The sequence below is a fragment of the Crocuta crocuta genome, unplaced genomic scaffold (genome assembly GCF_008692635.1).
Source record: "Crocuta crocuta isolate KB4526 unplaced genomic scaffold, BGI_CrCroc_1.0 scaffold213, whole genome shotgun sequence".
NCBI lineage: Eukaryota > Metazoa > Chordata > Mammalia > Carnivora > Hyaenidae > Crocuta > Crocuta crocuta.
Window position 1 is genome coordinate 4642506 of NW_027529442.1, and position 13206 is coordinate 4655711.

General features: G+C 47.1%; 1 protein-coding gene across 2 annotated transcripts in view; it reads right to left on the reverse strand.

The window, feature by feature from the left end:
• Window positions 1-13206, reverse strand: part of PRICKLE2 (prickle planar cell polarity protein 2) — a 329276-nt gene that overhangs the window by 51802 nt on the left and 264268 nt on the right. Inside the window, exons 4-6 of one of the 2 annotated variants that reach the window (XM_077760257.1) lie at window positions 6297-6410; window positions 3035-3178; window positions 2401-2410 (exon numbers count right to left, since the gene is read on the reverse strand). In XM_077760257.1, the coding sequence (XP_077616383.1) occupies window positions 2401-2410; window positions 3035-3178; window positions 6297-6410 (268 nt within the window). The remainder of the gene's footprint in view (window positions 1-2400; window positions 2411-3034; window positions 3179-6296; window positions 6411-13206) is intronic. The other variant, XM_077760258.1, reaches the window with a different exon arrangement.

Genomic DNA, 13206 nt, shown 5'->3' on the forward strand with positions numbered 1-13206 from the left:
TACCTGGTCTTGACTGACAAGGTACTGCTAATGCCAGACTATGCAAAGGGCTTCCTTCTCTCCCGCTCCCCTGTCTTCTCGCTCATGTTCCAAAGTTCCTTCCCCTACGCAGAAAGGATCGAGGCAGCAGCCCTGATAATCCACACATTGCGGCTCAGGATGGGGCTTTCAAGCGGGAGTAAAGTGTGAGGCGGTGGATCCAGCGAGAGGTTCTCTGCTGACTATGGCGATGGCCATGAGGTTCACGCCTGAGGGTCCCTCTGGATGGCCCCACATGAGTGCCTGAGCTCCGGGCACAATGTCTAAAGAGCAGAAAAGCTACCTCTACATCTTTCCCACACCATGGCCATCATATAGGTTGAAATGTTTCTCAGAAAATAAAGTAAAGGTCCAGCAGAACAGGGCCTGGGAGCTCATTCGTGGAAGTGGCCAGACAAAAGGAAGACACCATGTTACGGAAGGAACTACCCATGCTTTTTTAAACATTAATCGACCTGGAATAATCATAGTGATAAAAGATAAACTGAAGCTAAACTTTCAAGAGTTTATTTGAGCAAATATAGATTTAAATTGGGCAGTACCAAACTGAAGGTGGTTAGGAGGGCTCCACCTACCTGGAATTAGAGGAGAAAAGTTCTGCAGAGAAGACAGGGATGCAAAGAAAGGAAATTATTTGATTGGCTGTAGCTTAAGGGGTTGCTCTATTTGAGGAAGCCTAGTTGCCTGCTGGTGACTGGCCGGCTGAAGTGTCATTTTCTCACTACTAAGGCATGGTCTTTGGCTTAGGCTTTGGTTTGCTTAGGTAGGCGACAAAGGTATTAGAGACACCTCAGTGTAATGGCTTTGGTTAATTGCATTAACAATACAGAATCTCATGTAATCTTCACCCTAATCCCACACTGTAGGCATTCGTCACCTCTATTTTGCAGATGACAAATGGAGGAAAAATAACATGGTCAAGGTCATCTGGCAGGAAGAGGAGTCAATCTTGTCTTTCTGCCTCCATGTTCTTGTCACTATTTTGTACTACTTTTGACACCTGCCCATGAAATGCTCAACCTTCCCTTCTCCTTAGGAGAGCCCAGCTGGGCTGTTTCCAGCGGGCTGACCTCAGAGCAGCAAAATTCTGGATCTGGGGACAATGAATCTCACATCTTTTTTTTTTTTTTTAAGTTTTATTTATTTATTTTGAGAGAGAGAGAGAGGGGGGGAGAGAGAGAGTTGGGGCAGGGCAAAGAGAAAGGGGGACAGAGGATCTGAAGCAGACTCCGTGCTGACAGCAGAGAGCCCGCAGCAGGGCTTGAACTCACAAACCATGAAATCATGACCTAAGCCAAAGATGGACACTTAACTGACTGAGCCACCCAGGTGTCCCTGAATCTCACATCTTAACCAGTGACCACTTGTATATCAAGGGTGAAAACTCCGTTGCCAAATCTCTGGTCCTCTCCCCTATTAAGAAGCACCTCCATTTCACCCACATGAAACTTCTCACACCGTCCCTCTGAAATCTCAAGAAAGGGCACAGTCAAATGGCACCCACTCCCCTGAAGTAGTATCTTGCTTTCTCTTCCATTGACCTAGCTCATGCATCTCCAGCACCTGAACGGTTTCCTTAAGAGCTTAAGGATTTAACTAAGGCTTTTTCAAAGGGCAGCAGAACCAAAGACCAGGGCTGAAGAGGACGATCAGCACCAGAAGCCTCTATGGCCAAGAGGAGGGGCAGGAAGAACACAGGGAGTTTGCATTTCCACCTTTCTCTCTTTAAAACCCTGCACCACAAAAATTGGGGCACCTGGGTGGCATAGTCAGTTAAGCGTCCGACTTTCGCTTAGGTCATGATCTCACGGTTCGTGGGTTCGAGCCCCGCGTCGGGCTCTGTGCTGACTGCCAGCGCAGAGCCTGGAACCTATTTCGGAGTCTGTGTCTCCCTCTCTCTCTGACCCTCCCCTGCTCACGCTGTCTCTCTCTCTCTCTCCTAGAAAAAAAAAATTAAAAAAAATTTAAAAAATAAAAAATAGAAAAATAAAACCCTGCACCAGCATGCCCTGAGCACCCTGCGGAAGAGGAGGAGAAAAAACACACCTACGCTCTTCAATTCAGTGAGGTCCCAGGGAGAATGCAGGGCACTGTGTGCATTTAGCTGAAGAACCTCAAACCCAAGGAGATGACCATTCACCAGCGCTTTAAATGGGCCTGGGATGAACCCATGGTCCAAATGCCATTTTCTAAGGGACTCGTTTGAAAGTAGAAATGCCTCATGTCTTCTTTCCTCTGCTTACATCCTTCAAACGACTCCCCATCTCCTTCCAATGGCTTAGACCGCTGGCACTCCCTGAACTCTCATTTCACCTGCTACTTCGCTCTCTTTGCTCCCTCTGCCATCCCCCAATGGCCAACTCTGCTGTCCCTCGAGCACAACAGAAATGCTCCAGCCAAGGGGCGCCTGGGTGGTTGAGTTGGTTGAGTGTTTGACTCTTGGTTTAGGCGCAGGTCATGATCTCGCAGTTTTGTGGGCTTGAGCCCTGCGTCGGCATCAGCACAGAGCCTCCTTGGGATTCTCTGTCTCCCTCTTTCTCTCGGCTCCTCTCCAACTTGTGCTGTCCCTCTCTCAAAATAAATAAACATTTAAAAAAATAAATGCCTCAAAGCCTTTGAGTTGCCTGTTTCCTCCACCTACTGAGATGCAGAACCCCCTCCCTCAGTTCCTGGGAACCTCTGCCCAGAAGCCCCGTTCCAAGCGGCTGCTGGTGCAGCCGCCATCTTGAAAGCTACAACCTCCTCAGAGCCACAGTGTCTGAAGCCTCCTTCCCCGCTGTATTTTTTCTTTTCTTTATTTTATTGTTTGACTTCTTCCCCTAGAATTGAAACCCCTCACAAGGGCAAAACCAAGCTTTCAAGTCCTTTGCCGCTGTATCCCCAAGAGCTAGACCTGTGCGGGTGACACACAGTAGGCGCTCAATAAAAGAACTGTTGGACATATGGACACATGCAAGGAGGCCCGAGCGATCCCTCCTCCCTCCCTGGATTCCACACTCACCTGTTCACAAATAGCTCCTGTCATCGTGACTGGGAAGGGCCTGACATTCCCTCGTCCCAGGTTTTCCCGTTTCCGCTGGTTGCTGAAGAGCTTTAGCTCCCTCTTCTCTTCCTCATCCAGGGAGTTGCAATATCGAACCTGAACATACACAGAGAGTGGCATGGTGGCTGTCGCCCTTGCTCTGTGGCACTTCTGAAGCCCATGCCCCAGAGTTTTCTCGTTAAACACCCTCCCATTCTGCTGTACAGCTCTGGTCTGCACGGTCCCATCAGAAGGCTCGGGGCCATTTAAAGGGAGTCTCTACCTAAGATAGCAGACAGTGAGAGGCACCAAACCCCAGAGTCCACGTCATGAGTAGGCTAAAGGTCTGGAACTGTTCCTCATCCTTACTGTCCTGCTCTCAGTCACACTAAGATCCACATCACGTGGGACAGCTCTGGTGCTATTCAACATCAAGGACATTTTCCTTCTTTAAGAATGCAGTGACTCTTCAAATGGATTTGTAGGGTCCCAATATCGTCACCTCCATGTGCCCACGTGAGTGATCCTTGAACCCATGGATGGCTCCACGCTAGCAAGCCAGAGCAGCTCACAACTTCTGTTCCCACATCTTATTTTGCAAAAATGGAGAACCAAACCAAAAGCTTGAGGCTAAGGAGTTGGACCAGAGGTATGGCTGCTGCTTCACGGAAGGCCCTGCGTGATTTCCCGTGTGCTGGAGGGAAAATGGCTGCCCACTGGGCTGTGGCTAATCCATCAACTTGCATCAGCAATCCTCCTTCTCGTTAAATACAGAAACTCACAGAATGAAGGAAGGGACACTTGCAGACACTCAAATCCACCATTTCCCAGGCTCTCCCCTTATTAACACACATAATGGGAATTCTGCCTTGGTCCTGAACTATTACTTACTTAATACTGTTTTTTTTTTTGTAAATATTTTTATTTATTTCTAGGAGAGAGAGAGAGAGAGAGAGAGAGAGAGAGACAGCATGAGCAGGGGAGGGTCAGAGAGAGAGGGAGTCACAGACTCTGAAACAGGCTCCAGGCTCTGAGCTGGCAGTCAGCGCAGAGCCCGACGCGGGGCTCGAACCCACGAACTGCGAGATCATGACCTAAGCGAAAGTCGGACGCTTAACTGACTAAGCCACTCAGGCGCCCCTCTTAATACTGTTTTTAAAACAAACTCAGGGTTTTTTTTTTAACTTGAATACATTAAAAAAATAATGTATATTATGACTACAAATTAAAAGTCAGTATTACCTACCAAAATCAGAAGGTGACCCTAAAACTAAACAGTGCAAGAATGAAAGTGTGTTGTTGGATTCTAGCTACTTCTGCTTGTGGGAGACCCTAAAGCAGAGACTTGTAATGCAGTCACTTACAAGTAAAGACTGGCAGGAATTGGAGAGATGTAAGGAAACGAATAGCCCAGACTGAATTCCCCAGTGCTATTCAACTGCTCAGTCACAAGGAGTGAAGTACACTTTCATAGAGGGACTCTCTCGTTACCTGGTTCCCTTTTCAGTCACCGCCATGTCTGTGTAGCACCCAAAGGTGTGTGTCTGTCACCCTTTGGGATCCATGGAACTAATTCCGCCAGCTGTCTGACTTTTGAGAAATGGGAACATCAAGAAACGGTGGGTGAAATGCTCAGATGGTGGGTTCTATGATGGTTCGAGAGAAATTCGTGAATCAAGACAGCTACACCCTAATTGGAAAACCAGCGCCTCTGTATTATCTCAACTGTTTCATCTGGGCGGAAGACAAATGATCAAATATTGACTTCAGAATCACTCTTTGTCCTCCAAAGGGCCATGTCAAATGGGCAAAATCTGCCCCCTCCGGGTCACGTGTAAGGAAATCTTACCAAAAGGAAGAAAGAATTTGAATGGTTTCTTTTCATGAAGCTACAGTTGACTGTAAATGGGATCAATCATTAACAGCAGAAAACAGAGAGCCTTGCTCTATCAAGTAAAAAAAAAAAAAAAAAGAGTAAAAAAAAAAGTCCTGTGGATGGCTCCGAGGACACTGCGGTGACCCGAACAGCCCAGAATATATGGTAACACTGCTGACATTTTATGGATGTGCTTTTAAAGAAAGGCACACCTCTCCTGCTTGTAAAAACCCGCATTTTCACTTTCAAATCAGTTACCTGGGCATCAGGTTACAGGGCTTAACGCTCAGCTTTGAAAGAGGAAACAATGTTTCTATTTGTTTTATGAAGTCCAATGAGCCCAGAAAACTGGCTCTCTTTCTAGGGACATGCTTCAGTTTTTTAAGCTTTTGCTTCACTTACTCACGTTTATTTTTGAGGCATCTGAATGATCCCTTTTGATCCAAATATGGGAATATAAACAATAAAGTAGTAGCTACTCCCTTCCCCGGAGATCCTCTTGTGGGTGAGACCCCTCAGTAGAAAGCTGGGGTCCAGCTCCCTAAAGGAGCTATTTCTCCTTTCAGTGTAAAATTATGTTATTGTTTCAAATACAGTCAGAGTGAGGCGGACAAGTCCATTCTGGATGAGGACTATTTTTAAAAACAAGATACTGAAAATTAATTTCTAGTTTATAAACCTAAACCCCTCAAGCAGGATGAACTTTTAAAGGCATAGTCACGTATTTCCCTTTATGAGCAATCGGACTTCGGAGCTAAGAAAGGTCTGCTTACAGCATCCGGTGTCTGGGTTCAGAAAAAAAGAACAGCCCTGCAAGCCATTCTTCCACGTGTATAAATGGTGACCCAGCAAGATGGCCTTTCAACGAGAAAAACACAGACGTTCAAGAGCTGCAAATCTGGACATGTGATTTCTATGGCAGCATAACGTGGAAAACTCGCACGCTCATTTAACATGAAACGCTGCTGAAAATTCCAGAGAATCTCAGGGTTTGTGCCGGGGTTGAACTGGCCCAGCGAATTGCAATCAGCTAAGAGACTCCAGCAACCAGCATATTCAACTAAGAAAACCTGGACTTGAGCTTTTAACTTTTAGGGCTCCCTGGTTACCCCACACTTAGCTAGCAGTGCCAGGCCGAGAGGCAAATCCAGTCCGTAATGAGATCTGCTTTTCGTAGCTCTCTCCAGAAAGTGTCGGGCAGTTTCTCTTGGCCCTAATTAAGGAAGCTAAAGCCTACAACGAATGCACCCGAGTTTTTCTTGGAGATCTGACTGATCACAGCATGTTGATTATGAAGAAGGTGACAGTTCACAGGAGCGTCCACGAACAGTCTTCCTAAGGCCCCCGCGAGCCCCTTACCTCATTGTCATGTGGTGGCAGCTGGTGTAAGAGCTGCTTGATTCGAAGTTTCTCTCCAGGACTGTTGACATAAGGAACCTTCTCTTCTGGGAGACAGCTATAGTACTGGTGAACCTGAGGGATGGAAAGACAGGGATCACTTTACACGCCCACTACTCAAACCACCTGCCCAGTCCCCCTGCCTGGGAAGCTCATTCCGGCAGCAGGACACAGCCTACTTCCCGCTGTTTCCACCCTTCTGAGACTCAACAGCATATGCGCTTCTCACTGCAAGCAGGCAGACTCATCCTTGGAGAAAGAGTGGGGCAAATCACCCCTCCCTTGGGGCTCTCCCACTCTTGCAAGGGGAAAAACAAAGCCAGCAAACTTTCCTAGAAGAAGGGAATTCGGCAGAGACGCTGGCAGGGCTTTGTCGTCAGGCCCCCCCACCTCCAGAGAGCAACTTTACCATTTTCCCTGTGCGTCTCCGGCATGCGCCTCCCTAGCCAAAGGGATGTGTCAGTGCCTGCCTCACACCGGGGCCAGAGCAAGACTCTGGCACTTGGCGAGCTGCTGGGTCCCTCAGCCTCCTCCTACGTGAAAAGCCCTCTAGGTTTTGAGCGCTTTGTAAGGGCAGGCAGTAGCTCACGTCTGTCAGAAAACAGAGTCACGAAATCTGGGATACTGAGTATGTAATTAACAATTGTCATTAACATGAGTATTTTTGCACATCCTAGAATGCCCCTCTTTAAAACTGTTAGGACACATTCTTGCACTTTCTGAGGCTCATTCAACTCTAACAAAGACTTGGGTAAACATCTAAATTTCCCCGGGGGGGGTGGGGGGGGATAGACATTCTACTCTCCTGCTGTATGCAAAGCTAGGGTAAGAAAAAACTGCCCAAAACAGAAGGTATGCTATTATATAGGAGAAGCAAAAAAAAAAAAAAAAAAAAAACAAACAAAAAAAAACCTCACAGGCTCAGATGACATCATGGAAAATTCTTTTCCACTATCTCCTAGCATCACAACCAGCTCTTGCGAAACAAGGCATTCATTCAACAAGACAGAGAAGACACAAGACGTGTGGCTCTAAATTCATCCTATTTGTCCTAAATTCATTCTGTTTGTTCCACCCCACAAACTTGGTCTAATTCCCTTGAGTTTAGGGAGTACTGGACACGAAACTATGTTTGGGGAATGCTGGGCAAAGAGTTAAAAAGCTCCGTCTACTTTGATCTCCAGAAAGTAAATCATAGCTGTTAAAGCACGGGGTGTGGGTAGGGATGGGAATAAGGCCTTGAAGGTGAGAACCACCTTTATTTTCATAAAAAACGGTTGTAACCATTCACCAGCATGGGTGACTATCACAGTCTTCGGCAAACCCAAAGGGCAACTATACAGCCAGCTTGTCACAGACTGGGTGGTTCCTCGAGGCAGGGCCCTGCAACGCCTTGTCTAGAGCGACCTGGAAGGAAGCCACATTCTGGAAGGGAAGGAAGGGCTCTGGGTTTTGAAAGCAGCCCACAGGTTACCGGCGTTCTCTCTGAGAAGCAATGAAAGCCCGGATCACTAGTTATTTGGGATTAGGAGCTGGCCACGGGCCCATCAGAGATTGGCACACCATTCTGTGCTCAGAGGAATCCGTGCACCAGACACTATAGCAGGTAAGTGCAAGCAGAAAGGAGAGGCCTGTGTCTTGGGGAAGGGGCCCTACCTCCCACATCAAGAGGATGCTTGGAGCAAAGCCTTTGCTGCAGTATCCCTTTGACATTTTCACAAATCCTACCCTGAAGACAGAACCTTAGGGAGAGACGGTAATAAGAAAGGAATCACAGTGGATGCTTGATATCAGTCCAATCTGAGCTTGATGGAGCGTCTCCTGAATTGCCCCTCATTGCTCACATGCCCCTCTTCACTGCCCAGAGCCCAGGCATCCTTGAGAGCCCCTGTGACTGTGACCCCTTGAGCTGAGCCTTTGCAGATCCTGTCCAAGGCTGACCCCAACTGGAATCTTCCCTGCTTTTTTTTTTGCTCAAAAATTTTTAATGTTTATTTATTTTTGAGAGAGAGAGAGAGCACGAGTAGGGGAAAAGCAGAGAGAGATGGAGACACGGAATCCAAAGCAGGCTCCAGGCTCCAAGCTGCCAGCACAGACAGAGCCCAACGTAGGGCTCGAACCCACGAACTGTGAGATCATGACCTGAGCCGAAGTCCGACACCCAACCGACTGAGCCACCCAGGCGCCCCTTCCCCGCCTCTTCTGCAGCTTGGCCAGGCAGATCTGAGCCCTCCTGCGTGGCTCTGTCACTTCTCATCTCTGTGCTCCTGACCTCTGAGAATCCTTATCACAGAGCATGGCAATTAAATGAGCATGAAGGCTGGGTACTTGGCTCTCAAAACAATAAATAACATGAATACATAGTGGGGAGTCTGGTATGCAGCCCACATGCTCCAAAGGGAACATTCCAGGTTTTCCTGGCCTCTCTTTTCCATTTGCAGAGGTACGGCAACACTGTTAGCTTGCAGAGTGAGACCACACCCCGAGGCCCCCAGGTACCTTAGTCTAAGAAAGAAGGCTACAAGGGGGAAAATACTATTTAAGCTGGTTTGATTTCGGAGGGAAAAAGACGCAAATTACTGTGATGATGTGATGTTCTCTGGAGAAACCCAGCGGTGTAGCAGGGCCTCATGAGGAACTGGAACCCCCACCCGGAAGGCACCTGGCGAGGGGTTCTCATCCCTCTCTATGCCCAGCGTCCTCTGAGCTCTGCTCTAGTCTCCTTCTCCTGCAGATCGGTCCCTGGGCTTCTCCAATTTTAAGGCTTCCCATAGCCTGTGTAAATTCAACCTCATTTTGAGTCCATCCTAGACTGACTCACTTTGCTCAATGTCGAAATCGCCGGGGAAGGACCCTGCTTACCCCGCCTTGTGCCAGGTCCACACCTGCAGACTGGATTGGAGAAGTTCCACCCTGCTTCAAGACTGGAGACAAAGGAGTTGGGCCGGGGCAGAAGCAGAGGCGGCCGTGGCTGGAGAAGCCCAGAGACGGTGGGCTCAACAAACACCTGGATGTGCCGACATCCATCCCAAAGACTTAGAATTCCAAGGTCAACAGAGGCCGTGACTGCTCCTTGAGAACACCGCTCTATCTCCCCTGGCTGGGAATCTCGTGTTGCCTTTTCTATTTCAAGCCCACTGATCACCACTGCTGAAAAGGTGTCCTTTCTACCAGCATTCAGTAATTCTTTGAATACAGAATGTACTAAAAATAATTTCTCAGAAGGCAGTCGACAGCTCGGCGGATGACTTAAAAACTTAGCTAGGACAATGCACCATGATCACAGCAGGGCAGCTAATACTAATTAACAACCTCGCAAAGCCTCCCCCGGTCACGTGGTAGGCGATGGGCTTGCTCTGAGGAAGGGGAATGAGCTGGTCCTTCAATTCCTTTCAGGGGTCCTTCTACCACTCGGCTTCCGTGTCCCCTCCTGGTGTTCAAGAGCTGGATCTTCCAAGCTCTTCCTTGAGCAACAGTGATGGGAATGATGGAGAAATGCCTCTCTTCATTCCCAGTCTGTCTCCGGCTGCACACAGAACTGCTGCCTCGAGTTCCCTCCGGCATCCTCCAGAGTAAAACTCCTGTGTAGCCCAAAACAAACACTGAGCAAACCAACGGTGAGGGGAAAATATTTAGTCTACTTTCTGGCAGTGCAAAAATTAAATCTGGCACCGCCCCTGAAAACACTGGAGATTGCTCATTTTCATCCAACCATGTTTCCCTTGTTAATTTTCACGAGTATATAATCAAACCCAATAGAATTTTGTCAACAAGGGCCATTACCAAGCTATTCCCTGGTATGGTGATCACTTTTTCCTCCTGGGTGTATGGAGTATCGCTCTCCGAAAGCGGGACTGTGGGCTGTGCTAGAAACTTTGTTCCACTTGTTCATCACTCAGGTAGATATGCCTTGTGCTACTGCCCTGGGTTGAGGTGTACGAGGTACGCTTCCCCCAAATAAAAGCACTTTGAACACAATCAACTGGCTCATGAAAATGAAATCGCTGAAGGCCTTTATTTAAGGTGTCACTCCCAACTGTGAGGTTTGGCAATAATTTCAGCCTCTGTCAAGATGGATTGTAAGAGCTTTAGTCAGTGTGCAAATAAAATCTACAAAGCAAGGCCTCGCCCAGTTTGAAAGATTGGGTTTGTTAGAAGGAGCTGCACATTTCACAGCATTTCTGCTTGGGCAGAGACAGAAGGGAGGGAGTCAAATGACTCCCCGTTGGAGAGAAAAGTGTGCTAATTGAAAAAAGACAAAGCGTGCAAAGTGCTTAATGTAGAGCGGTGGTTCCCAAATTTTGGCTGGCACCAGAACCACCTGGAAGGCTTATTAAAACATAGATTTCTGACTCGGCAGGACTGGGGTGGGTGCCGATGGTTTCCATGTGTATAACCCCCATCTCATGTGATGCCCTTGCTGGTGGGCCAGGGAGCACATTTTGAGAGTTGTGGAGCCATGCGACTGTTTTCCCTCAACAGCCAACCTCATGAGGCTGTCGGGTAAATGAGGATATTCCTCTGCTCTCAAAGAGACCAAGGAGGCCCAGAAGAGGGGAGAGAACTTGTCTAGTATGACATAATTTTGCAGGTGACTCTTGCCACGCCTACCTATATGCTTATATGCCGAAGAAGAGGGATACCACCAGCTCTGGCGAGGATGAGAGATTCTAAGGGCCAAGTGCTCACATTTTGGGGCAGGACATTTTCCGTATCCAAAGTATCCAGGTTTTCTTAAGAGTGAGAACCCAACAAAGAAGTCAGATATTCTTGGTTGATCTTAGATTCAACTATCGCTTACCATCTAGATGAAGGAAGGGGTCAGTGAATGTATTTATTTACTTATTTAGTGGCTCTGACGGGCAATGTGTTTTTATACACGGTTATCTCACAGACCCTCTCCACACCCTGGAGGTTGGTACATTGTACTCATTAGACTGAGCATCACATTAGATGGGGCTATAAGGTGGAAAAGCCAATTTTGGAGTTGGCTTCCTCATCTTCTCCCCCCCACCCCCCTTTTTGTGTGTGTGTGGATTCTTGGCCTTTATCAAGGAAAAAAGAGACTGGCAGATCGATGGGAAAAAACGGAAAAAAACAGAGTAGATTCCCAGGAAGTATGACTGACCACGTGTATGATGAACACATTTTCCTTTGGTGTTCTCCATAAAATAACCAACATATAGTCCAAAATGAAAAGGCAATAGTGAAGAAGTGATGTAACCCGAATTAAACTGTCTTTCACAACCCCATGGAATGATGGTCTAAGGGAGTTATGGCAGAGAGGGCTGTCTACCCACATTCATTTTCCTTTTCTTCCTTAATAAGAATATCAAAAATTTTACTTAAAGCAACAATATGCCCAACTTAGAATAATATTTTTGCAACTCCCTGATAGCTATGAGTGGCCATGCAAATAAATTCTAGCCAATGACACATAGCTGGTGACTCCTAGGAGAGCTCTTTTAAAAGAGGCCAAGCAGTTGGCAAAGGTCTTTTTTGCACATCCCCCCTACTTGGAGTTTCCTGTCTGGAATGTAAAAACAATGGCTAGAGCTCCAGCAGCCATTTTGCACCATGAAGCTCTTTATCATACCATGGAACACCCTAACAGCTCTGGACTGCCTATCTCCGAACTTCTTTTACCAATGAGAGAAAGAAATGACTTTTTTTAAAAAAAATTTAAAGTTTATATATCTTGGGGGAGAGAGAGAGAGAGAGAGAGAGAGAGAGAGCGAGTGAGCACGAACAGGGGAGGGGCGAGAGAGAGAGAGAGAGAGAATTCTAAGCAGGCTCCACGTTGTCAGCGCAGAGCCTGATATGGGGCTCAAACTCATGAACTGTGAGATCATGACCTAAGCCAAAGTCAGAAGTTCAACCTACTGAGCCACCCAGGCGCCCCAGAAATGATTTCTTTATTTACAGTCTCAGTTACTAGGAACGGACTGCCATTTTTAAAATGATATAGCCCTGGTTCTCCAATGTTAGCATACTGCAGAATCACTGGAGGCCCTCATTCAACATTATCCCCATTTTCATTCTTCAGGGTCTGAAAAAGCCCAGAATTCTTAATAAGTACCTCACTCCACATCAAGAGAACCACCGACTTAAGAGGAAGGCAGACCTGACTCCACAAGGTGAAGGCAAAAACGCCTGACGTGTAATCTCTGATGTGGGCTGACATACTTGAAGGGCTTTATAAAAGCCCATCTTAACCCAGAGACTAACTAGGAGACTGGACCTATATTTCTTATTTTCCCTCTCCTGCAGTTTGAGAAGCTTAGAACCTCCGTTAATCTACCTCAATTCAGGGAGGCAATATCTAGAAAATGGCTGAGGTCTCGGAAGGCAGGTGCTATGGAAGGGAGAGGTGCCGCTTGAATCCACGGCACATGGTGGCTTTTACGACAAGTGCTCATGAGCTCTGAAATGGAGGCCTGGAGAACACCTGGGTAGCATTACAGCTATAAGCGAGTGGTGATGGGCTGCTTCTGAGGGCCCATTTGTTCACTGTGCCCCCACTTGCCAGAATTTCATTACCCAAGCAATAGGAGGAAAGTGGTGTTAAGTGGCATCTAAGAGGTAAAATTGTACCAAGTTTCGCTCCTTTCCTTTTCTCTCGGAGCCCCACGTTATAGATTTAATTAGTTTACTCAGGAAGTAATGTAGGAAGTAACAGTCTAATACCTAATACCTACACAGTTCCTCCATCATGCTTCAACTCCCATAGGATTAGGATCGAAAATCAGAAATTAAAGCTCATTTGAGGTATTTTCAATATTTCAAAGACTACCCTCCCCTTCTTTCTTCTCCCAATGAGGTTAAACATGAAGCCATGTCTGATGTAGGTTCAAAACATACCCAGAATCCA